This window comes from Drosophila novamexicana, unplaced genomic scaffold (genome assembly GCF_003285875.2).
Source record: "Drosophila novamexicana strain 15010-1031.04,08,12 unplaced genomic scaffold, DnovRS2.1 tig00000387-arrow-pilon, whole genome shotgun sequence".
NCBI lineage: Eukaryota > Metazoa > Arthropoda > Insecta > Diptera > Drosophilidae > Drosophila > Drosophila novamexicana.
Window position 1 is genome coordinate 435,090 of NW_020824800.1, and position 26,439 is coordinate 461,528.

At 40.4% G+C, this 26,439-nt stretch overlaps 1 protein-coding gene across 1 annotated transcript; it reads left to right on the forward strand.

The window, feature by feature from the left end:
• Nucleotides 1-75: 75 nt before the first annotated feature.
• LOC115759942 lies at nucleotides 76-18,489 on the forward strand. The gene is made up of 12 exons (XM_030701081.1): nucleotides 76-98; nucleotides 172-343; nucleotides 404-1,161; nucleotides 2,904-2,930; nucleotides 8,674-8,810; nucleotides 10,664-11,068; nucleotides 11,141-11,410; nucleotides 11,501-12,028; nucleotides 12,157-12,240; nucleotides 16,377-16,574; nucleotides 16,735-17,124; nucleotides 18,195-18,489. Exons 1-12 carry the CDS (start codon nucleotides 76-78, stop codon nucleotides 18,326-18,328), a joined length of 3,126 nt encoding a protein of 1,041 aa, XP_030556941.1. The 3' UTR covers nucleotides 18,329-18,489.
• The last annotated feature ends 7,950 nt before the right edge of the window (nucleotides 18,490-26,439 follow it).

Here is a 26,439-nt window from a genome sequence, read left to right on the forward strand (position 1 = left end):
AAGACAGGTTAACGCGCTATTTAACAAAAATAATACTGAAAGCGAGAAACCGCAAACGAAAAAATTTGTTAGCCAATGACGAAGCATGGATACTGTCAGTGTCAATAGCCAATCCGTGACAAGTGAATTCAGTGAGCAACAACAAGCCGACAAACGGTCGTTGAACAACAACAATACAACAGCAATCAACAACAATCACAGCCAACAAAGCAAGCAAAGCTACGGCAACTGCAACATAAGTGCACACAAGCTTCTGGTCAGCGGCAACATGAACACGACGGCGATGCTGATGCATCACCAGCAGCAGCAGCAGGCGGCAGCAGCGGCCGCCGCTGCAGCAGCAGCAGCCCAACAGCAACAACAGCAGCAGCAGCAGCAACAGCAGCAACAGCAACAACATCAGCAACAGCAACAGCAACAGAATGGCTGCCGCGACGGCAGCAACAGCTCGCGCGGAGCCGGAGACGAACGGCCAAATGGACGCAGCTCACACACGGGCAATGGACGCGGCTCCAGCTGCTCCCCGGCCAGCAGTCCCACGCGCCATGGCAGCGCTGTCAGTCCGGTGAGCTCCCTGAACCATTCGATGATGGCGCAAATGGCCCAGCAACAACAGCAGCAGCAGCAACAGCAGCAGCAGCAGCAACATCATCAGCTCAGTCCGCCGCCGCATGTCGCCGGAGCGCTGGGCACGGGCCTGGCGCCACGCATGCCGCACGGCTTGCCGCCGCACTCGCTGGGTCTGCTCAACTCGCTGCAGATGATGCATCACGCGTCGCCCTTGGAGCTGATGGCCGCGGCGCATCATCATGTGCCGCCACGTTCGTACAACTCGCCGCCGCCCATCTCCACCTCGGATCCCAGCGCCAATGAGTGCAAGCTGGTCGAGTATCGCGGCCAGAAGGTGGCCGCCTTTATAATCAGCAATGAGACAATGCTGTGCCTGCCGCAGGCTTTTGAGCTCTTTCTCAAGCACCTGGTCGGTGGCCTGCACACGGTCTACACTAAACTGAAGCGACTGGACATTGTGCCGCTTGTGTGCAATGTGGAGCAGGTGCGCATATTGCGTGGTCTGGGCGCCATCCAGCCGGGCGTCAATCGCTGCAAGCTGCTCAGCTGTAAGGACTTTGATGTGCTCTACAGAGACTGCACTACTGCCAGGTACGAATGCGAATGCGAATACGAAATTGTTAAATTTTTGCCTATTTCCTGTTCGAGTTCCGCTTTCCGTTGCGTGAGACAATCATGCCCCTTCCCCCACTTCCTCACTTCACACAACTGCCTGCTCCTTAGCTCGGGGATAGAGAAACGCATTGGCTGTGCAAATAGTTTGGAATCGGTGTATCGATATCGATTGACTTCTGGCCACCGACTACATCGCGCAACTAATCAAGAAACTTTACTCTGATGACATTTGGCGGAAATACGCAATGCAAACGGTATCACGGCCCCGCCCCGCCGCGCCCCGTCAAATCGAAACTCACAATACCCAACTGACAGCAGTTGCACCTCGTTGCACCTTTGCAGCCAATTGTTAACGAACAGCACAGCGCACATCACAGTTGCGTAAATTTGTGAACGATTCTAACAATAGTTTGCCAACAGTTTTCACCTCTTCTCCACCTGTCCTCCTGTCCTCCTGTTGTAGCTGCAACAAATAGCAAAAAACATAAAACATTCGACGCGTGCGGTGCCTTGTCAAAGCATTTCCGTTCGATTATAAACAACAGCAACAACCAAACGTTGCCTTAACCCAGATACTAGCATGTGCATGTATCTGAATATGGGGCTAATTTTTCTATTACTTATAATACGTTTGGCTAAACATTGCACTCGTATGCACATAATACTTCTTCATAAATCAAACCTCCTTAAATTTCTATCTTTTACCTATTTAAATGTTAGACAAAAGTATCTGAATATGGGGCTATGCACATTTTTCGAGGAATAACATTGATATGCACTCAAACTAGTGCTTCATAGATCAAACCTTTAAAAAATGTTGATCTCTTACCTATTTTCCAATCATGAATATGCATTTTTCTATGTTTCGCACAGCCAACGAAATGGACAGAAATAAGACAACACATTTAATTGGACAGTTTTTTGGTTTCAACGTGTTCTGTGCCTGACCAAGAAACCACGAGAATCGCAATGAAAAACCATATAGTTAATTATGGAAAGAGTGCTGCTCTCTGCCCACCCGCCCGTCCACAAAGTGCACATGCGCTGAGCCCAGTTCCAAGGGCCGAGCTCCGAGTCCCGTGTCCCGCGTCCCGGGCCAGAATGCGCTCAACCAATTGAAGAACAGTTAAAAATGCGGTTAAACCTATTATTAGCCTGAAAGAGCTGCGTAAAATTGAAACAACTAAAGAATTGGGCGCTGACAGAAACCGAAACAACGAGTCGGCCGAGTCCACAAACTGACCAAAAAGGGTAAAGCCAAAATGCTGCGAGTCCATAAACTGCCAAAGGCAGTTGGCAGTTGGCTGTTGGCAGTTTTATAGAGCCTGGCTGTCTGGTTCTGGAGCCGGGGTCGGGGTCGGGGTCGGGGTCGGGGCTGGGGCCGGGGCAGGTTGCACCCCATTGCGTTTATTTTCTGTGAGCTAGGGTAATTATAAAGTGTAGTTGTTGCTGCTTGCGCGGACCTGGGCCGGGACCGAGGGCAGAGGCGTGTGCATTTTCACACCCGCTCGCCCGCCATGTGTACATACATAAATGAAAAAACCAAAAAAAACATAATTCCCAAGTTGTTTCTTTTTTTTTATTATTAGGTTGCTTTCCGTTATTTGCATTCTTCTTCTTTTTATTTTTTTGGCGAAGCTTACACACAACGCTTAACAATTGTTTTTTATAGTACGATACTTCACTTGTCTCTCTTGTTCTTCTCTTTTTAATTGCAGATGCCTATCGATCAAGCCGCCAGAGAGGTAAACACACAAGTATAATAAAAAACTATGGCAATCTGTTGAAATGATCAAAAATCAATCGTACAAGAGATGTGCGTTCTGTGTGCACTTGAGAGTTTTTAGAGCGAAAAAATATTTGTTATTAAATTAATTGCATAATGCGGAAATGGGCCGAGCCCCGAGTCCGCGTCCGCGTCCGTCAGGCGGAAGTGTTAGGACCTTCAAATGAAACAAATAGAGCATGTCAATATGCTTTTTTTTTATATACTTTTTTAATAAGGATAACGCGAACAGATGTCGTTCCAGTTGAGAAAGAGTATGGCCGCAGTCGGTGGTTTATGAAGCAATATGAAAAAAAAGAAAGAAAGTTTTTGAATATGTCTTTATTTTTCACTCTAAAATACTCTTGAGCTCATCCGTTTTGTGTTATTTTGCAATACTTTTTATTATATTTGTTTGCCTTTTTGTCGAGGCTTTATTGTAAGACATTTTTCTTTAATTTGTTTGTTGTGCCCCGCTTAGAAACTCTGCGCGATTGTTATTCCAAGACTATTGGGACCGCAAATTTATTCACTCCCTCAGTCAGCCAGGCATTCCGTCAGTCCATCAGTCCGTCAGTCCGTCAGTCCATCAGTCCATCAGTCAGTCAATTTGTCAGTTGCTTCAATCGAGATTGATTTGCGAATGCGCTGGGTACTGCTCCGGCAAATTGATATTGAATTTGATCTCATGTGACGGTTAGCTGTCTCTTTGACCAAAACGCCGTTTAGAGTCGCCGCGCGGCATCCACAAAGTGACTTTTGAGGCGGGGCCACATTTGCTTGGGGATCAATGCAATGTGCTTTAGTCAACTTGATGGGCACACCTTTTGACTAAATTCGATTTGCTTGGCATGCACAATATTACATCCATCTAAGTTTACATCCATGGACTGGCATAATATTGATTTTCATTTCGAGACAAAACACACAAATTGTTTTTTTCTCTCTATCAATTTACTCTGCTGCAAAGGACCATATTAACTGTTAACGTGTGTTAAATAAAGTTTAATTTGCGAAAATATTTACTACTAATGACGACGGCAAACTAATTGTGACAGCTAATTAACGTAATATATGAATTTATATGAAAATATTGTGAAAACCAACCAATCACCTCAAAAATACAACCTTTCAAATTTAGAAGAAATTCACAAGCTAGAAAAGAAACCAAAATTCTACATTGAACTTGAAGATACCCTAACCCCTATAAAGCATGCTCTGCATGTAGCTTAAAACTACTGAAATTCGTTCTTAAATGACTTCCCATATTTTAGTCTGTTATTAATTTTATAGTATTTCCGAGTTGAACTAATATGTTAGGCCGTTAGTTCAGATATTTGTTGATTTTGAGAATGTGAAAGATGCTCTCAAATATTTGTTCAAACTTGTTCTACTGAGTAAAAGCCAGAGATATTTCCATTTGTTAAATATACCCGTCTTGCCCATGGGTACAGGGTGTACACATAATAAGTTTATGAATTAAATCGAAATATATAGAAATTTTCCCGTTTCGCTGTCTGTGAGATGCAAGCTTCAGTCTACTGTTGTTGATGATTGCGATTTGCATTTCTCAAATGCTTACTTAATTGAGTGTAACAAAAAAACAAAACAAAAGCAACATTGTTGTTAGTATAAATGAAGCAACAATAGATCAATTTATTTTTATAATAAATAATTACAGCGCCACCAAAAACACAGAAAAAAAAAAACAGAGAAAAAATAATAATAAAAAGAAGGAAAACGCGGCTAATATTCTCTTAGCATCGCGAGCACTTGCAAGCGAGGCGACTGACTCAACTGACAGGCTACATTACCTGGTAGAGTACGGCGGAGGAGGAGGCTCGGTGAATGCCTGACTAGCAGCGGGCTGAGCAGTTTGTAAGAAACACGACACCCGACGACGTAGCATGCTTGTAATTCAGTATGCGAACTAAATGAGTTATTAGCACGCCAATTGAAAATTGAAGTCAACAGAAATCATCAACAGCAACAAGAAAAGCGACTAGCCTCGAGCTACGCGTACTCGCTGGCCTGTGAGAGAAACAAAATTGTAAAAAATTATAGACGTCCCAAGAAATAGTCAGCCGAAATTCTTAATTACAGTTCCCTGCCTGTATGTAGTTTTCTCAATTTATCAAATAGCTGCTCCACAAAAAAACCTGATTGGCCCTAGCTCGACTCTCTATGCAAATGCTAAGTGATTCGATTAATTTGGCAAGCTAATAGCTGACGTTATTGTCAGGGAAAATTGTAAGCTTTTGTTAACTGAAACTGAAACTGTAAATGCAGTTGCATCTGTCTGTAGCTGCATGTCCATGCGAATGATATTTATGAATGTTGCCAATTGGCAAAAAGAGCGCACAACTAGTGCATTTTGTTTTTTACTCGGCACTTTGTATTCTCCACTGGCCACAATTCGCTGAGCTCGAGCCCACAATTAGTGTTGTGTATCTGTCCCCTTTTCCGTATGCATTCTTGGAGGCACATGTGAATGGCATGTCATTTGTGCATTTGCATGTCGATTTACAGCGAATTCCCAGTTGGACAGGCATTGAAACTGAGCTTGATTGTTGCGTAAGGAACTCCATGGTTATTCTAATGCTAAACGTGAACTGTCTTTGGGTTATCGTCGTTGCAGAAATTCGAGTCGACTTCAAAAGGCCACGGCTTCTTCTCAGAAATCCAGTCCAGAGTCTTGGTTCAAAGACAATCGAGCTGCAAAATCCATTTCAATCGCATATTCAATTAAAGCACCCGCCCCAGCCCCAGACCGAGCATTGCATAATTGAAATATGGAAATTTCGCTGGCGCTTAATTGGCGGCTGGCCACGTTCCATTGATTCCACAGCAATCAAACGCTCGAATGTGAGGTGGCAACGCAGCAATAAATTTAATTGATTTGCCAATTGGAAAACGACAAATGCACTTGCAACAAAAACTATGAGATCTCTGCCTGACTCGCTGTTCTGTGCCCGTGGAAGCACTGATGACAAATGTTGGCGACGCCCAGCAGTTTAGGCAGTTGCAATTGCAGTTGCAGCAATTGCAGTTGCAGCAATGTTTTTGGGTCTCATGCGAATAACTTGCCAAGTCGCGCATTTAGCGCAGTTTTTCGAGCCAGGACTCGATCGGTTCGACGGCGAGTGCCACAATTCAATGTTTAACAGATCGGCTATCCCTTGATTATTGAAATACACTCGGCGAAACACAGCTGCAAACTGGTTCGCTCTGGCAGCTAAACGCCCTCCGAGCAAATTGCTGAAGTTATAAGTAGCCACTGCGAACCTGTTTGCATCGTGTACAGCATGCTTTTGTTGTTTCTTCCCGACTAGACGTTTGTTTTCACATATATTCATATATACATATATATATATATGTATATGGGTTTTATTTCAAGTGAGTCGCTGCACTTAAATTGGGTTAAGTCCGCAGTCAAGTGCATAATCAAAAAATGTTTTATCTTCAGCTCAAGCTGGCAGCACATAACGCTTTTCTTTCCCGATCTGTATCAGCCGACTCGAGATAGCTCTGCTCGCCCTTTCATACTCAGGGTCTCATTAGGTCTCATTATTATATCAAATGGGAACAATCGCCCGAAGACAGAGTTTTTATGTGAACCAATTTTTAATTTCTCAGGACTTTGTATGACAAATCTCTATAGATAAAAAAACACAAAACTGTGGAGTTTATTTTGTAAAGAATTTAGTTGCTTTTTGATTCCTCACTGGACATGTCTTCTCTTTATACTTGTTTACAAAGTGAACACAATTATATTCATATACTGACATTACTGAGCATACATCTGGCACTTTTTTGACTCTTTTAAGGCTAGAAACTTTTGTGTATCCCATATTTTCTTAACCGATTCTTCTAAAAGAATCGAATCGAATCAAACAGCTACAATAATCAATAGTTCCTCGCTTGAAAGTCATTTACAAAATTGTCAAGAGAGTTCAAAATTCTGTTCATTGTAAACGAAATATTGTGCAGTCGGTTGTACCCGACGGCTTTCATACTAGTTTTTCGTATCTGTGAAGATCGAGAACATTTTAGTTAGTTAGTTGGATGGTAAGATTGGAATGCAGAATATTGTATACTCAGCTTGAGGTTAATGAGACAAATCCGAAATGGATGTATCTTTATACATTTTGCTGGTAGCAAAATGGGGAATGAGGCAAAGGAAAGACAAATAAGAAAGTTAAGTTTAAATGTATATCAAATTAGAAAAATTCTGGTGTCTTTGCATTCTCACTCTAGAAAGCCAAGTTCGGCAACTCGATTGAAAATTGTTGCCTATTTAGAGCACAATAGATGTATTGTAACGATGCAAACCGTGCAATCTTATCCGCGCAGTATACAAATGACACATTTCAAGGAAAACGAAAAGCAAAAAGCAAAAAGACAAATGTATGCACTTTCAATCTCAGCAGACAGTTGCCCGAAAGAACTTTTCCAATGGCAGCTGGTATGAAGCATCCGCTTATCGTTGGCCCTGTTTCCAGGGTCCAAGCAGAGTGTTGCTTGGAGATGTTGTTTTTGTTTGCTCGAGTTGTCTCTTTCTTCTAGTTTTCATAAATTCATTACCTTGACTGACACAACCAGATGGCTCGCATGTTTTGCACGTCAGTGACAGGTACGGCATCCGTTTGGGCCAAAAAAACACTTTCGCTGATGACGTTTGGGCTTTTGATTTTTTTTTATTAGCCACGCTTCTGTTCAGTGCCTCGCATTGGTAGTTGGCTTTCTGGCTTTCTTTACACGACCCGCGTGGCCGAGTCTACGAACGGTATGTGTTTTGTTATTATGCTGCACAATTAAATCTCGAGCTGGATCTTACACTCAAATATTGATATTTATTGTTGAAATAACTGTAAATATTTGCAATCGCTGTACGAGTGCAACTCTATCGGGGAGCACCTGGGCCCACGCACAATTATAAATTGTTCAATCTGTGCCCACATTGCTACCTCAGTTTATTTGCCCTGCTGTTTGCCACAGGTAAACAGCAGGTAGGAGCGCTTTTTTTCTTTTTCTTTTTTTTTTTAATTTGGGTAATTGTTTAATTGTTGTTGTCCGCTGCTGCGCCCATGTGTTTTGTAGATAGTTGAGAATCTGACTCCACGTTTGGTCTCTATTTGCATCTAGTTTCTGAGTATTTGCGGCAGACGCAGTTTTATATTTGTTTTTTTATCTGCATCACTTGTTTGTCATGACTGCCTGCTGTGCAAACTTGTTTATGGCTTTTGGTAACTAATCTTGCATACGTCAAGTATTTGCACAAGCCTTATTTAAATATTTCAGAAACAAATAATAGCATTTGCTGGTAAAAATCGCTAAGGAATAGTTTCTGATGGCAGATAATTAAAATTGGGGCATTTTAGTAGCAAAAGAGACAAGTTCTAGCTGTTTGAGTATTCTATATCTTGTGTGAATTATATTAAGTTAGAGTTGAACCGCTGACTTCTCGCTGCTAAGCACAGGCTCGTACACGAATTTAAATATTTATTAATAATAAATCTAAATAGTTGTTAGTGCTCGTAGAAACTCTCAAGACCTTTTGAACATAACTATGCAGCACAATACAGCCAACCATTATCCCAGTGAGCGCAATGCTATTGTTCTCCTACCCCACGTCGTTTGGTGTGTGCTACAGCTGCTTTATACTGATACCAAGCCAATTGTCATTGCTTTCAACCCAACAGTAACTCTCTGCAATTCCGCAGTTCCAGACCGGGTAGACCACCGAAACGTGGCCCTGTTGGCCTATCGCTGCCGCCCACGCATCTCACACAGCATCCGCAGCTGAAGAAGCATCGCCTGGACAACGGTGACTATGCCTATGAGAATGGCCATATTAGTGGTAAGTAAAGAAAGTCATTAACTATAGCGTATCTGTATTTAGTTGCTGCTCGTGCATATGTCGTTGCTTTCCCAGCCAATTTCAGGGCGTTCGAATTATTGAATATCTGTTATGGCCGTCGGCAGCGCCATAATCACGATCCACACAGGCAGCGAACAAATCGATTGGCAATTGCCAAACGCACTTGAAATGGTAATAAAATCATTTGGATCGCAACCAACTCGCTCTGGGGATCTGTTACACTACTCGTTTTCACTACTCGTGCAGCCAATTGAAAGTAGCAACAAAAAAAAATATGAAGAAAATTTGTGATTTGTGGATGCCTTGATTATAACTTGCCGAACGGATACAGATACACAATGCACAATTGTTTCGTTTTACCTACAACTTTTCTGCACGTTTCCAACTCTCAGTTGCCAGTTGCCAGTTGCCAGTTGCGAGTTGCCAGTTCCCAGCTCCAAGTTCAGATAAATGCCCATTTGTCCAAGGCAAGCAATCAAATCGAAAACGTTCCGACTCGCCACTGTGATTTGTACAGGAAATCGCATTTAAGAGAGTTACAAAGAGACTTCGGACTTGGACTTATGATTGTTGCTTTTGCTGCTCGAATTGTGTTTTCGAGTTTCATGTTTCTGTATGTGGAGGCATTGTAATTATTTTAAGTTCTTCAAGATACTTGCCCTCTAAGGTAACGCGCACAATTAATTGATTTTTACATATTGAGCCTCTATGAATTCCTGAAGCATCTGACAAGTTCGACCACGCCCCATTTTATTAATGTGTCTGAAGCAACAGCACAATATCAGACACATATATCAAAAAGATCTTATGCTCTTTCTTTAGAACCATGCGCCGTCGGCGCCTCTTTATGGAGAACTCGAAATAGATGTTTGCCAAGTCATTCAATCCCTACAAGCCGGCTGGGAAATACTGAGTGAATTATGGGGCGTTGATTTTTGAGTGATATTGCACTATTCCCAACGAATGCAACCGCATTTAAGAATTTAAAGCGCTAAAACTATTCTGTGTTTCCCATCTATGCAGTTAAGTAACTCTGGAAATATTTAGTACGTGCAATATACACTGTACAAATGTATCTATCCCTTTCTATTCTAGTCAAAAGTTGGTATTTCCAAGCGTCCATCTGTCTGTCTTATTTATCAAACTACTTATTTTGATGAAAGTCGACATAGTTCGTCTTTTTGCTTCAGTCCAATCTGCCGGCTGGCATCGCTATATGATATTATTTATTATATTATATGTAAGTTCTTATTATATTATATGTTCTTAGTTGATGTCAGTCGCGTTGATATTGCCATGCCCCTCTCCTTGTTTCCATACAAACAAGTCTACAAATATTTTATCAGCATCAGACAACTATGTACATCATATCATATTGCTTTCACAGATAAGATATCCCTGCCAAGCCGATAACCGATCACTAAAATAGCTCCCAATCGGTTGGAAATGTAAGAAATCCGATTTCGGGAAAATTTGTTTAAACGGATAGAGCTTGGTCGAATTAGCTTTTTGCTGTGAATTGGTTTTGATATTGTCTTATAATTGCTAAATAAGCTTAGATGTCTTTTATATTTAAACTATCTACGGCTGTCGATCTGTGAATGTAGCCAAATTTAGCTGGAAAATGTTCGATTTTCCTCTTTGGTCCACCCCGTTTTCGTGTTTGCTCGGAGAGCAAGATTGTTTTGTAATTTCTTTCGATCCCTCAGCAGAATATTTATGTTTCGATTGCAGTTAAACGATGCTCGAACTAATTTTGAGCTCGTGCATATTAGTCAAAAAATAAAGTAGTTTTTACATATATATTCGATGTTGCTTGTATGATGTTGCAGATATAAATCGTATGGAAAAGTCGCCGCTGTTGGCCAACGGCTATAATCCTCCGCCCATTAACCACATGGCCTTTATGCAAATTAATGCCCATCATCCTGGCGCGGCGGCACTCATGTCGCCTGGCATGCCTCCACATGGTCTCCATGCCCGTCCAGAGAGTCAAATGCTGAAGGCGGCTGCACAAAATGCTGGCATGTCGGCTGCCAGTATGGATGCACTGGCCCGCTCGGGCATCTGGGAGAACTGCCGTGCCGCCTACGAGGACATTGTAAAGCACTTAGAGCGCTTGCGCGAAGAGCGCACGGATGAGAGACAGCAGGCCATATGCGCCGGTGGAGTCGACCGATGCGGGAGTATTGTGAACGAGCGGGACTTGAAGCCCAGGGATCTTAGCTCGCGCAATTGTAAGGAGAATATATGGACAGTGGCTGGAGAGGCAAGTGCTGATAAGTTGTTTCGATTTGCGTACCCTGCAGGCTCCCCCACACGCCAAAGTCCAGTTCTCAACTTGAGCAAGTCCGGCGGGAACACGGACCATGGCGGCAGCAACTGCGACGCCGGCAGCGACCGCAGCGATTGTCTCTCGGCAGCGCCATCGCCGCGTGGGTCGCGCAGCCTAGACGAAGGCAGCCGTAGCGTTGGCGGCGGTCCCATAATTGGCGTCGAGGACGACGAGGAGGAAGAGAATCTGAGCGATGAGAACCAATCCGAAGTCGATGAACGCTGCTTGGCAAAAGACGACGAGGGTGAGTAAACTTTGCCTTTGCGATAAACAATAACGTTTACAAAGTCTGACTGGCTGACTGACTCCGATTGCTTTGTATGTCTTTTGCCAGACTTGAGTGACACGGAGCGTGATAATCTATCCACGGGTTCGGCGGCCGCTACCGCCGCCGCTGCCGCAGCTGCTGCTCATTTGCATCAACATGCTGCAGTCGCCTCACACCATCATCCGGGGCAAGCGCATCATCTTGGCGTGGTCGGCCAGCATGGATCACCGACGGCCGATGTAGCTGCCGCCGCAGCACTGCAGCATCAGCGCGCCCTAAACTACTCCCAGCTAGCGGCTGCTGCTGCCGTGGCCAATGGTGCGGCAGGCGCCGCCGCCGGAGCGGCAGCAGCTAATGGGCCTTCACCCGGCGGGGGTGGGGCATTGACGCCTAATGAGGCGTTGTTGGCTTCCAATGATGGAACTGCGGCCGCTGCACTGGCTGGCGGGCTGGCTCTGGGTCCGCTCGGCCTCGATGCTCATGCCGTTGTGCCCGCAAGCTCCACGGAAACGTTGCTGAGGAACATACAAAGTCTCCTAAAGGTGGCCGCAGACAATGCCAGGCAGCAGGAACGGCAGATTAGTTATGAGAAAGGTGAGTTGACGGATAGCGAAAACCTTTTATCATATGCAAAGTAAATCGTGTTGTATGTGACCGGAAATAATTTTCCACTCCTCTCTTTCGTTTTCCTTTCTCTTTTTCTCTTTATATGCCCGCCACAGCCGAGCTCAAGATGGACGTACTACGCGAACGCGAGGTTAAAGATTCCCTGGAACGTCAGCTTGTCGACGAGCGCAAGCTACGTGGTAAGTTTAAAACTATTCTTTGAATTAATCTATGACGTATTCCATAAGAAACTGCAAAAGTTCACCGTACATATATACATTCCCTAATCGATTGTACAGAACGTATAATTTGTTTATCCAGTTCACACGTTAGATTCACAATGAATATTGTCTGTCTCTGGCTAGAACAATGTGCTTCTTAATATTTTTGTGAATAAAAGTTGATTGTAGGTGCTCAAATTTGAAATGAATAAATTAAATAAATGATTTATCAAAATTTGTAGCGTAAGACTAGCCACATGTAAGAATAAAACATAAATTAATGCAATTTCCAGTCTATGATAATATATATGTAGATATATACAAAAAAATCGAATTTTTCATGTCGAGCTTGCGCATGAGATCTGGCCCTAAAAACACGTAAATTTATCTCTGAACTGTGATTGGGAATTTAAAATCTTCTTGTGTACACAAACAAATAAGAAATAAATATTTGCATGAAATTTACTAAAGTTAACTGAAATCACAAAATTGGCAGCAGGTCTCACAATGTTGCTTGCAAATTATTTTATGCTTGCCTGTCTTTAGATTTTTCTTTGCCGACGAACATATTAAAAAGTGTGGTTTTTGTTTTTTAAAAGGAAGACAATATAATATAATATGATATAATTTTATGGCATAAAACGTTTTTATTTGCATAACTAAGCTCTTTTATAAACATTCTAATAATTCATACAAAATTAAATCAAAGTTGCGGAATACAATTTTTAGTAAAGCAAAATAACTTATATATGTATGTATGTAAAAATACAAATTTGTCTGAGTTCGATATTTAGAGCAGCATTTCAGTAGTTCCCATTTCAGTTTTAAACACTTTAGTTCTAAAAGAGTGTGAAAAAAATAATAATAATCCTGTTTCTGGTACCTTACCAGGGAACTGTACTATACGAGAGCTTAGTTTAGGACCCGTTTTGCTTTTTTATGCATTTGAACAAACCTGTCATATTTTAGCTATATTTGTATAACCCTGTCGCTTGCTGTAATTCTCGAACAGGCCGACGAGCAAACACCTCAACTACACAGGTTCCTTTTGTTGAAATGTTTCTCAGACAAGCTGTGACCTTCACTTACCCCAAATTGTGCTGTCTTCGCCCTAAAAGGAAGTTTTCTAGCTTTTGGCATTTAATCTGTGAGTTGGTCACCAATCAGTCAGTCAGTCAGTGCTTTGTATATACACACAAATGTAGATAACTAGTTTATGTCTATTCATAATTTCATATAAATTCTGCCCAATATTTGAGTTGGCACCAATCCCTTTTCACAGTGAACCAGGCCTTCTGCGAGCTGTTCCCAGTGCCTATGCCAGCTCCAATCGTGTGCGCTTAATGTAAACTGACTCAAATGACAATGACACCTGATATGTCGACTGCTTCACTCTTCCGCACTGCTCGTCTTTCTCTGTCGGCGCTCTGGTGGTCGTTCTGGTTGTCGCCGGACTCAAAATAGGCTTTAAGTCCGAAGCTGCCGTTCTGTTTCGTTCTTTGCTGTACCGGGACCTTTTCAAGAGAAATCACAATTCAAATGAATTTAATATCATTTCATTATTTAGTTACACTCGAGCGATTGGCAAAAAGTAGCAACTCCGACGTAACATCGAAGACGACGACGACGCCGCATCATTAGACGAAGATGTCTGGAAGGGGTGTGGGGGCTGGGGTCTGGGGGCTTTGAGTTTGGAATTCGAGTTGCTTTTGGTTACAGACAAAAAGTTTTACTTGACGCACACACAAAGATCTTTTAATTGGTTGTTATTATGTTTATGATGACTCCAAAAGACTAAAAGGGTTGTCGAATCGTGGGTGTGAGCGTCTCTAGACAAACGTTAAGGGTGAGTTGGCAATGTGTCAGCGCGGACAGCTACATTTTTGCATTACATTGATTGTAATACATATTTGAAACAAGAAACCGTTCCGCCAATTACTATGGGGTCCATTAAATATCATACTTCCATATCATGCGTTTGGAGTGGGAAGTAGATATGTGGGAGAGTACAAAACATATATCTCAAAGTACGCTTTACCATTTGCTAGTTACGAGCTCTCCAAACAGCAATACCAAGCCAAAAACTACATTACTAACAATTGCTAAACGCCGCAATTATTATTTAGCCTCTAATATAGCTAACTAGTACGTATAACTACTAATATGACTTCTGTGTGGCCCACTTCTTGGTCGCTTTTAAGTTTTCGACGCCGACACCTGGGATAGCACTTATGAACTGGTAAAGGCCAATTTAGCTACCGAAATTGTTAACTCTGAACTGTAATTGTGATCAGTTTTTCTTATAACATGCATACGCTGAGCAGGGCAAGGAGTAGGGCAAGGATCGGTATTTCGTAATGCGACTGGTTAACACTCGTATTGCTCTGTAAACAGAGTATTATGTGATCGGTTGCACCCGACTGCAAAGTTCTCACTTCTCACTTGCTGTGCTTTAGTTCTGTTCTCATTTGCCATTCTTTTCTGAAATCCGCATTCAGAGTGGTACATAAATCTTTTAATGGAACTGCATTTATGCATGTCGGAGCCACCAGAAATCTGTTTGGGGCCGGGCAACACACAGATTATGACCACAACTATGCAAAAGCCACACGGGCATCTAATTGCCCATAATAATAAAGCAAGCGATAAATATCTTAAGTTTGTCGGGAGAGAACGAGTGCAACGGAGCAACACATAAAATTTTGCACAGTCGGTCTTTAAGCATTGCCGATCCCATTGGCTAATAAGTTGAATTCAATGTGAATTCGATACACCCTTTAAATGGCTGCGCAACCACGGTTGACTGATTTGATCAGTGTTCATTGATGACGATCGTGCTTGAATCAGTTTCTGTTTCTATGATATAACTGCCGCCAAATCAGAATCGGCAAGCGCAATCGCTTCCACACCCACGCGGGCGGATATGCAATTGAGAATCCCTCAGTTCTTGGGGTTCTGCCATTTCGTTCAATTATCTGCAAGCAGCATCAATGCAAGAACAGCTAACCCTCAATTGCTATTTACCAAGAGTGTTCTAGTGGCAAGGGATCGACTCGCAGATACTCATTACCCAATCTGAACTGAACACATCTATGGATAGAAAAGAGTTTCTTACGACTAATTGCACATTGCAAGCCGTATGAGCTTGATCCTTTCAAGATCATAATATAGTATAATCTTAATATAGTATAATTTAATATAGTATAATTTAAACAGAGTATTGTTCTTTAGTGCAGTTGAGGAGGGACAATTTAAATGAAGCAATATTAATATGAGCAACTAGAGCAGTAATGAGTTTCTTAGCTAGTTAGTTTAATTATTGCGCCGCAACGGGGGCAATGGGACCGATAATGTGTTAGGTCCGATATGAAGCGGTCACACGGGTAAATAACCTGGGCAAGAGTTCAGTCGATTGGTAATTAGCAGATTGTCTGGGGGACGGGTGTGGTGTGAATGCGTAGACCCGTGGTGGCCATTCAAAGTGGGTCTCTAATGAATGAAGTTGGCACAAAATTGCACTTGCATTTTCAACATTATTCAATTGATTCCCGGGCGACGGGTAATTTCTTCTATACGTATCTAAATACAGAAAACAGCGAAAAAGGGGCTGTTGCTTGTTTCTTATTATTAAATTTTTAGATCGAAATAAACTGTTTTTATCCGTAAAATATGCACTGTATAAACATGAACAAAAAAGAGCGTGAAGTCAACCAACCGTGATTTTAGTTTTAAGTAACCTTGACTTTGCGGATTCACTCAAAGCACTTGATGCAAGGCTCACTTAAAAATTTCAATTAAAATTAAAATAATAATAAAGTTAAAAATAATTATAATAGTAATAATAATAATTTATTTTATAATAATTTTTAAAAATATAAGCATTAAATTGAGGTCATTGCGCTTTGCTGGAGTCATAAAGTAAAAAAATCCTATGTGCTTGCATAGCATAACCAATTATTTTATTATGTTAAACTTTCGATAGCTTCTTCGATTCCCCCAAAATATATTGTGACAAGATAAATCGTAAATACCGAACTTATCGAACTGTAGAGAGAATTGGATGTTGAATATATTTCTGATTGTTTCTTCGATTTTTCTTATTTAACATTTTACAGTGCTCTACCAGAAACGGTTCAGACGCGAGCGCAAGATTCGTATCCGGTATCAACAACAGCTGGGCGAAGAGAGCAGCAAAGGCAACACAAGCTCGAATGCCAACAACGTCACCTGCAGCGAGGCAGAGCTGTGCGCAGGCAGCGCCGCCGATGGCAAATGCAGCAATATTGGCAGCGAAGGTGCTGAGGCGCTAAAAGGTAAGTGCTAAGGCAAAAGCAGAGGCGACCGACCACAAAGCATGGCTAACAATATCCCAACTTCCCCACCGCCTTTCGCTTTCGGATCTCTCGATCCCCCCCTGCGCCCAACGCTTTGATAACCAACACAGCGCCCTCTGTTTTATTTTTAACTCCATAGATACGGACTGCGGCAGTCGTGGCGGCAGTGATAAGTCTGAGAAGTCCTTAAGCTCCTCATGTGACGTGACCAGTCAAACGGTCCAGGCGGCATCCGCCACACATTCGGATCCCCCTACCCACTTTAAACGCGAGCCTCACTCCGATCACGAAGGCTCCATGGAGCGCCAGCAGTGCAGCAGCGCTGTCCGCGATAATGAACCGCGCTGCTCCAGTCGTGATCGCGAGGACCAACCACCCATTGCTGCTTCTGTTACCGCCGCTGCAGAGGGCAGCTTAGCAGCAGCCGCTGTCGCTGCAGCCACAGCTGCTACTGGCAACGGCAAGGCTACTTGGAGCTATCCAGGCATCGATCTGATGGCCACTGGCGCCTTCTGGCAAAATTATTCGGGTGAGTTGCATTACAAGAATTCCGTCCTGATAAGTCCTTGCATTTTTAAGAGGGGTCATCCGTGAATGCCCGCTACCACTTATTGCTAGCTTAAAAGCTGAGCTGGAATTTTTCCGACGCGAATCTTCAGCCACTCGCATGAATTGCACTTATAGGCACAGACGGACAGATTTACAAGACAGACAATCCACAAATCGATATACTCCTTTCCTTAGTTAGCCAGGCTTCCTTCCAAAAAAGAACTGAAAGATAACAAGATGTCGATAATCAAATTCCGTCGCAGTTTTATAATTCCGCAACCAATAAGACACCGCAAAAAACCGAACACATATTATTTTTTCTTGTACTTATTGAACCGAACCTTTAATCGGAACAGTTGTTTGTTTTTCACAAATTGTTTGGCTCAAACATGTAACACTGCTCCAGTCGAAAGTGCCCGACTTGAAGATACTCTGAACACAGCGCCCAGTTGCCAAAGAAACTGGCTGGGAAGGGCATTCTCGGCTAACTTAATCAAATATAAGCTCCGAAATGTGCTCAAAATAAAGAGAGTTTATTTTGATTATATTCGATTTTACGAACCCAGAGCTAGCTATCGATGTCTTCAAAAAAATTCCATCTTATTGTGCTTTACCGATTTAAAAAGCCACATGGACCGTGATAAATCTGATAAATTCACAAAGGGCACAGAAAAAAACATTTAAACAGCGAATCAGCTGGACTTCGATGTAATCAAACTAGTTAATAATACTTGATGTGCATTTAATATTCAATAAGCTACATTAGAAGTAAATATCAAGGTTTCAGAGCTTGTGGGTAGACCTGTTTTCCAAGCAAGGGGGATGTTTTTCAACAAAATATTCTGCAAGTTTCAGAAAATGTAGAAAAGAAGGGTAAAATGGTTGTGTGCAAATGTCGTTGATGCGCGGAATAAACTTTTCCCGCAAGGATAAAAACTCTTAAGAACATGCCTAGAAAATTCGCTATATTAAAATAAATGATTAATTTAAGGCCAAGAAACTTAGTTGATAATATTCCATCATGCTTTTTCCTAACATTTGTTATTAAAGAATCCCTCGCACAGGAGCTGGAAATGGAGCGCAAGACACGTGCAGCGAATGCTGAGCGCGATGTGAAAAGTCCGTTGTCGGAGAGGCCGACGGCGTATTACAAGAACTCGGTGCTCTTTGGGAGTGCCAACTAAGCTTCTATGCGGTCAGCTGTTGCCAAAGGCGACAAGGATATTTGATCTCAAAGTGCAATCCAGGTGGCGGCATTGAGAAGTGCGCGTCTTGTGAGCGCGGCCGGACCAAAATGCAGAACTCCAACATATTAGAGCAATCTTATGTATATACAAATATATATATATATATATATATATATTTGAACAATTTAAACCAGTTATGAATATTGAGAATGTTCGTGCAAAAAGCGTTGCAAATGTTGGAACGGCTATTTTGTAGATACTTTTAAATAGCGAAAATAAATTACTTCCGATACCAACATATAAAGCATAGATATAACCCAGTTGAATGCTTTAGATTTATGGATAGCTACTAGCATTTTGTATATAGGCATGTAAAGGCTTTTAAAAAAGTAGTGCAGGGCTGCCTTTATTGGCTTCTACTAGTTGGCATACTTAGCATTGAGAATTAAGCCACACATTTTATCATAGCTTCGAACTACAAAAGCATAATATATACTTAGTTTGTTATACGTACTTATGTATGTATAAATATTTTATAAAGCGCTTTCTAGTGTTTTAAATAGGTACATATTTAAATATTGGTATTGGCGCGAGTAAGCTGGGGTTAATTTGTTTTAATTTATTTATTAACTTAGAAGCGCATTAAGCTATATTTAGCTATATTTTATAAAGTAAACACTTCAAGTATTTCACATGCTTACCCATTAAACCATATACAATTTAAAGTAATAATAATATATAAATAAATATAGATAATTAGACATAAATACACTCTTAATTGGAAAATGTGTTATAAACTCGACATTAAATATATATTTTAACGCTTCATATGCTAATTTATATATATATATATATATATATACTAAAAATATGAACATTACATTAAATTTAGTCACAATAGTCACTAAAAATAATATCTAAAGGATAATACATTGAAACAATAGTGTTAACTAATTGTGCAACATTTGTCGCTCGCTGCAAAAATATACAAATTATTACAATAAATACCATTAAAATAATGCAGAAAAAATACAGAAAATCAGCAACAAGAGAAAATCAACCCTAACAAAAAGTGAAGTTTAAAAGTAATACATAATAAATTATTATTGCAAATGCATAAATGCACTATTTTGTTTTAATTGGAGGGCAATCAACTGGTGGGTAAGGAAACAAATGTTTTGACTGTCGAAGTTGGCTTTAACTTTGATGTTTTAGTAATGTGGAGCAGCATCTAAAGAAATTAGGGGCCTTTATTTATTTAACATAGGCTGAGACAGTTAATAACAAGTAAGAACCCTCTTCTGCCAACATCAAATGCATATATATATTCTATTGATGCTGATCAAGAATATATATACTTTATGGGGTCGGAGAAGCTTCCTTCTGCCTGTTACATACATTTGGATTTTGCACAAATACAATATACCCTTATACCCTTGATTTTAAAAAAAAGCGTGATGTAACCCCTTGCCATTTTGTCGATTTGGGTCAAAATTTTGGATTTCCTTTTTTTGATGCCAATCGATAGAACTGATCCTTACGAGTCAAAAATGGTATGAAATTGCAAAATCGGACATAATTTGATGGAAATATTCCAAAAAATCATCAAAAATGCTGAATTTACGAAAGAATCGGTTTTTTGTTAACAACATTTTTCAACCTATCGATGATTAATTTGTTTGAATGCCAATTGATGGTAGGGATCCGTACGCATTCAAAAAGGTATAACATTTTAAAATCAGACATTATTTACCCGAGATATTAAAAAAAAAATCATCGAAAAAGTTTAGATTTTCGCACCGACGTCGATTTTGAAAAAAAAACGCGCGGAGTTATGTCGTTTTGGAACGTCATATCTCCAAGTGGAGTTATGTCGTTTTGGAACGTCATATCTCCAAGTGGAGTTATGTCGTTTTGGAACGTCATATCTCCAAGCGGAGCTATGTCGTTTTGGAACGTCATATCTCCGCGCGGAGGTGTGTCGATTTGGAACGTCATATCTCCGCGCGGAGTTATGTCGCTTTGGAACGTCATATCTCCGCGCGGAGTTATGTCGCTTTGTATAAAATGCAATAAATACTGCAGATCGCTAACTGATTAATTTAAGAAAATATCATTTCATTCTACGTTCCAATGGAAACTCTGCAAGTTGTTATTAAAGACATTGAGCGTCAGACTTCTGTCCAAAGAAATCGTATCTGCTTTGGATCACATCGGGCTTTATGTTATGGAAATAAAGGTAATAAAATCCGCATCTAACTATTTACCTTCTCAGTCTACCCTTGTTGCCTTTTTTGCCAAGGTAATAAAAGCATCGGCCATTCTAGCCAATTCCGTTTCTGATATGCGCTGGTCATAACCATTATGCAATAAATGCAATGACATTGGCAATAAAAATCTACTGATTCAAGAATTACATTTTATTTCATTTCATTCATTTTATTCATTCATTATATTCACCATTAACCGAACCTTAGAACGGATTTTTGAATAAAAAATTCATTTTTTCCCAAACAGACTATATTCTTATTTTTTCTTACTTAAACATTTTATTTCAAAATTCCTAGAAACAATTAAATTGAATAGATTGAACTATATATACCAGGTTCGCGAACCGAAAATTAAACCGAGGCCTTGGTTTAAATCATGAACCCATACGGTGAAGAATACGAATATTCTTTTGAAATCCACAAACATAGAATCTCAGTGTTGAAGTCGGCATCACACGCTACCTAAAAACCAACTTAAAAGTAAAAATAGTATAAAATACCAAAATGGATGTTCCTTGAAACAAATTACACAGTTGGTAGTTGGATTCATGCTGGCATCCGAATTAAAAATTGTTTAGTGATTGTACGGTTCTTGACTTGTAAGTCCCAAAGGCAAACAATTGTACGGATTCATTAACAACCCAAGCAATAAGATGGATTGTGTATCGTTGAGTATGCCTACATACTGAAGCAGCAGAAACATATGACAGCATCCTGACTTCATCAATTTTGCAATTGCCACGTAACCAGGAGAGTCAGCCAAATCACTGTCATATCTGTAACCCTGTATTATTTCATTTTCCATTTCACCCTCAAGTCATTGAATAAAAATCGATACCACATTCTTGCATATTAAGACACTTGTACTAGTGAACGTTTATATGCCCCAATTTAGATGGGAATGCCAGTATGATAGCAGACTAGCAAACGGCTAGCAGTGATAAGAAAAGAGAACATTTTAAGTAATTTTTAAATAAATCTAGCTTTAAGCTCTCTAGAAAAAGTGCAATTATTGATATTTCGAGAAACTGCATTTTAAAGTTCATACATCATCAGATTGACTCGACTGTTGATGCTGATCAAGAATGGATAAATCTTGATGGATGCATATGTATAAATAAAGCCTTGTCTAAGTTTATAGTTTTGGCAAAAAGCAATCGAAAATTACTTAGTTTTTTTTCAATAAGTGAATAACTTCATAAAGAGGCCGTATTTGCTAACAACATACTTTCTAGTTAAATTGGATGCGGTATTGAATGTAGTTAATGCTCTAATCATGATGTGTCTTCTGCAGTTTGAGCAAAAAATAGAGAAAACATTTGATATACGCTGGCAAATTTTAATTTAGAGCTTAATTAAATGCAGCCGCACAAAAAGAGCGTGATCGATCAACCGTGGCAGAAAGATAAACCAACATTAACTGCGTGGCACGTTTATACAGACGGACAAATCGGCAAACGATCTCACGGTTAGAGGATCAGACTGAACAGTTATCGATCCAAAAATGCTTTGCTTGATGATTTATGCGTCTGGCGTGGCTTAAGGGATCAGCCAAATCGCAAGCGTAAGTTTCACTGAATGCCAGATTTGCGCACAGAAAAAACCGAACCAAAGGAACACAACAAAAACAAAACTACGTATTGTAATTATACTTATTGGTAAATTATATTTAATTTACAGTTAAACGATCACGTATGCGCGCCAAATGCTCCGATATACAAAATATTATCAGGCCCAAAAATACCTTTTGCTTGACCTCAATTATCGATTTAACTTTATTATTGGTTTAGATTTGGACTCTTTGATTTGGCACGGTCGTGGTCCGGACGTATCGTGTCGATCACCATGCAAAAAGTTCAAATTAAATGGAATGCTTTTGATTATCGGGATTGATGTTATGCACGGGGACAGTGTGATACTTGGGGCACATGTCGCCGCTGCCGCTGCCGCTTGCGCAGTCGCTGGCATTTGGGGGGCAGGTCGCTCAGTTCTCGTTAATTTCTCTTGGGCAACGTGCAACGTTTAACTAATTGCGGGTTTCTGGTCGCTTGTCAGTCCCTCAAATATTTTGGCAATCATATTTAGTTTTTATTTAATTTCCCTTTCAGTTCTTTATCTGGCTTTGACTTTGCCGTCCTCTAACTGTGGTGTTGGCAAGTATTTTAATGTGAAATCTGCAAGCAATTAAGCTTAAAACGTGCGCCAAGTAACAAAGAAATTTACTCTGAAAAGTAATGCCAATATTTGATATATTGTAGAAGTATTGTAAAGAGGAAATAATAAGCTTAAATGCCCAGAAGAAACATGGCTGATTATTTATACATATATGCTTATATTTTAGAAGTATGATACAGCTTGTAAATAGTTACTTTATTTAAGATATATTAAAGAATAGAATCTCGGCGGAGCCTATGCAAAATTTCTTGAGTATAGGCTAAAAGCTGCAGGATATGGAGAAAGTTGTTATACATTTGATATATCAGCAAAGTCTTATCAGCTATTATATCTTACTCTGTTCGCACTTTTAAATATTGATATCTATATATCTTAAATATTTCTGGCTCAAAATCTATTGCGATTTTATTGGGGCGTCGCATTGATTATGTTGCGCAGCAGTTGAGTTGCTGCCGAGTTGTGTGTGTTGCTTGAGACCCAACTTGTGAGGACTCGTTTTTAAAATTTGTTTGCCAACTTCCTTAAACCACTCGGTCCTAACATGAACCTGATCAAAGCCGCTTATCGCACCCACACACTAAAAGCGAAATAAATTGCAGAAAATTAAGAAATGCACTGGCCTGTAAAAGACTTGTAAGCCCAATACAAATACGCTTAAGCCTTAAGCAATTAAAAAGGTAATCCGAAATTGGTTAGCGATTGCTTAGAGACAATTAAAAAGAGAATTTTTTATAATGCATCTGCGATTGCATTTTGTACTTGTGCACCTTACGCGCTCCTATTGCAATTGGGATAATTTATATCAGCACATTCGATCGAGCGATTTGCCTCGTATGACCATCTAAGCTAGTGTTGGTCCAGGAACTTTTTTTGGCTTGCACAAGAGGCGTGTAGCCTCATCATCGTTATGAAATAAAGGTTGAATACTCTACAGTGAGTACTCTACGACTTTTTATGAAACGCGACCATCATAATGATTACCATTTTTTTTTATTGCATAGCGATTATGTTTATATAAGGTTGGATTTGGCGACCTTTCCATGTTATAATTATTTTTATATTTTATTATTGTATAACTATTTTTTTTTTTTAATTTGTTTTTGTTTTAGTATATCTGAGCCCTGATACATTAAATTATAATTTTTAGCTGAACATAATTCCATAAAAAAAAAAGTTCAACATTTTTGAAATTTGTATAAAATATAAAATGTATAAAATTAAAAAGCGATATAAGTAAGCCATTTTTATTAAGTTTAAATGGTTGTGTTTTATATTCCATAATGTATACTTAAAGTTGTTTATTAAACAAAGTGAGTAAGGGTATAGGAGCTGCGTTGAATTAAAGCCTTAAAAGTGTTCATTCGAATTCAGTTTACAGTTCGCGTGTTGTGCATCAATTGCCAAACAGTGCTGCGTCGCGTTGCCAACTAATTCGATTTGTTTAAGGCATTGACTACAAAAAGGATCGAAGAACGTGAATTTTTATACTCAGTTCACGAAGTGAAAAGGGTATATTGGCATGTGCCAAGGCCCATTTCGATGGCCGTCCGTCTGCCAGCTATGGAATTGTAAATGGACTACATATTCGTCCACATTCGCCATTCCAAAGTATTCCAATTGTTTGACCTCGTCTACTGAGGAATTGCAAAATCGTCATTTCTTAAAGCCACAGATTGAAAGTCAAGTAGCAATAATCAATCTTCTCAACTGATTTAATTGGTAGTTACACTGTGGATCAAGTATTGCACAGTCGATTACACCCGACTGGAATGTTCTTACTTGATTTCTTTTAGTATGGTTTGGTACGGTCCCAAGCAAACATATGTTGCATTAATTGTTCGTGTTTCTGAAAAGCAACTCGTGTTCAATGAGTTTTATTGCTGCTCAACATACAAACAACAACTGCAGCAACAAAAGCAAGAGGAGGAGAAGCACGAAACAAATGAAAAGAAAAATTGCACACAAAACATTTTTCATTACGTGATTTTCAAGCATGCCACGCAGCAGAGTTGTAAGAGGAGGATAGATACTCGGAGCGTCATAAGTGGCGACAGCCGGCAAGCATCATGTACATAACTACTACAACAACAAGAAGAGGCTTATTTAGGGTCGTCGCCAAGCCATAAGGATCGACATCACCTCGTCTGCATTCCCACACGCGATTGGAATCGCAGTTGCCTATCGCCGTGCAGCTTCAGCCTACCGAGTGCCCACAGATACAAAAGTATCTATGAGCTGCGCATGGCCGCAATCGCGAATGGCGAAGCGCGACTCAATTACAATTTATTAAAAGAAGCGCAACTGATTTATAAGCAACGTCCAGAAAAAAAGCCCTTTTGGGCCAATGTTTACGTGTCTGGCCATTGACGTTTTGTTGCTTGCTTGGTTGTTTTTCTTTTCTTGTTTTTTTTTTTTTAGTTATGGTTACGATTTATTTATGTGAAAATCACAGGCAACAGAAAGATAAGCTTTAAAATTAGCTTTACGAATACCTGGTGTCGGGTGCTGGTGGTGACAGTTGCTTGTCAGCAAGAAGTGCATTTATACTAAGTATGATAGATGGATATGGCTGAGACACGCTGAGACCTACAATCCATTTAAGAACATTTCCTGATAATGACACTGATAATAGCACGTATGCCGCAGGGCCTCCAGATCGATGACGTAAATATATATTCAAATTTTAAGAAAACATTCACTCACAAATGCCTCAAGGCTCAATAAATGATAACACTTCTTTCGATATGCTTTCTTTATAAAAAAACTTAACAGATACTTACGGAATGTGAAATCCGTTGTCTATTTAAAAAAAAAGTACACATATGTATATATGTATGCGACTGACAGACGAATACCCATTTTATTGTGTCCTCGAAGTAAGAAAAAATTGTCATTTCGCAAATAAGACTGTGCGAATTATAAGAGCACATAAATACATGCCGCACAAGATTTACCTTTTTGCATTAATCCGACAGGTGCGGCTACTTTGCTGGCCAAGTTCTCTGTTCGTAAGCGATTTGATGAAGTAGCCCGTAGTTGGTACGAAATCCGCTCAGTACAACAAAAAACCCGATCACAATGTGCCACGTCACCTTTTGTTTGTAGTTTTCCCTTGTCGAATACAGACGCAAAAGAACAGAAAACAAAGAATTATAAAAAACATATTTTGTGTACATTATTTCATAAATCCTCGAGAAGCCAGGCGCTATAGTGGCTGCAACGACCCCGATTCTATACGAAAGCGATTCTAATGCACTCAGGCGAACAAGTTCTTAAATGCGGTTGCCTCTTGTAATGGGTAAAAAAAAAGGAACTAAGTACTTATAAATGTAGCAGCAACATGCAACTGGGTTTGGAATTAGGCTTACATATGTTGAGGGCGCGGAATTGCGGTTTGATTCCGTTGTGTTACTTGTGTGTGCTAGCCTTTGGCAAAGGACCTTGCAGCTGACGTAACCCAAGGTAATGACAACAATCTGCGCATAACATGACCAAAGAACCAACTTTGAGGTGGAGGAGACTGAGTCTGAGCAGCACCAGCACCAGCACCAGCAGCAGCAGCATGCCGGCTGGCAATTCAAGTGGAAGTGGAACTGCCTGCAGTAGTCCCCTTGTTCGTTTTGGCCGTGCCTCTGCCTGTGCCTGTGCCTGTACAGGACATCT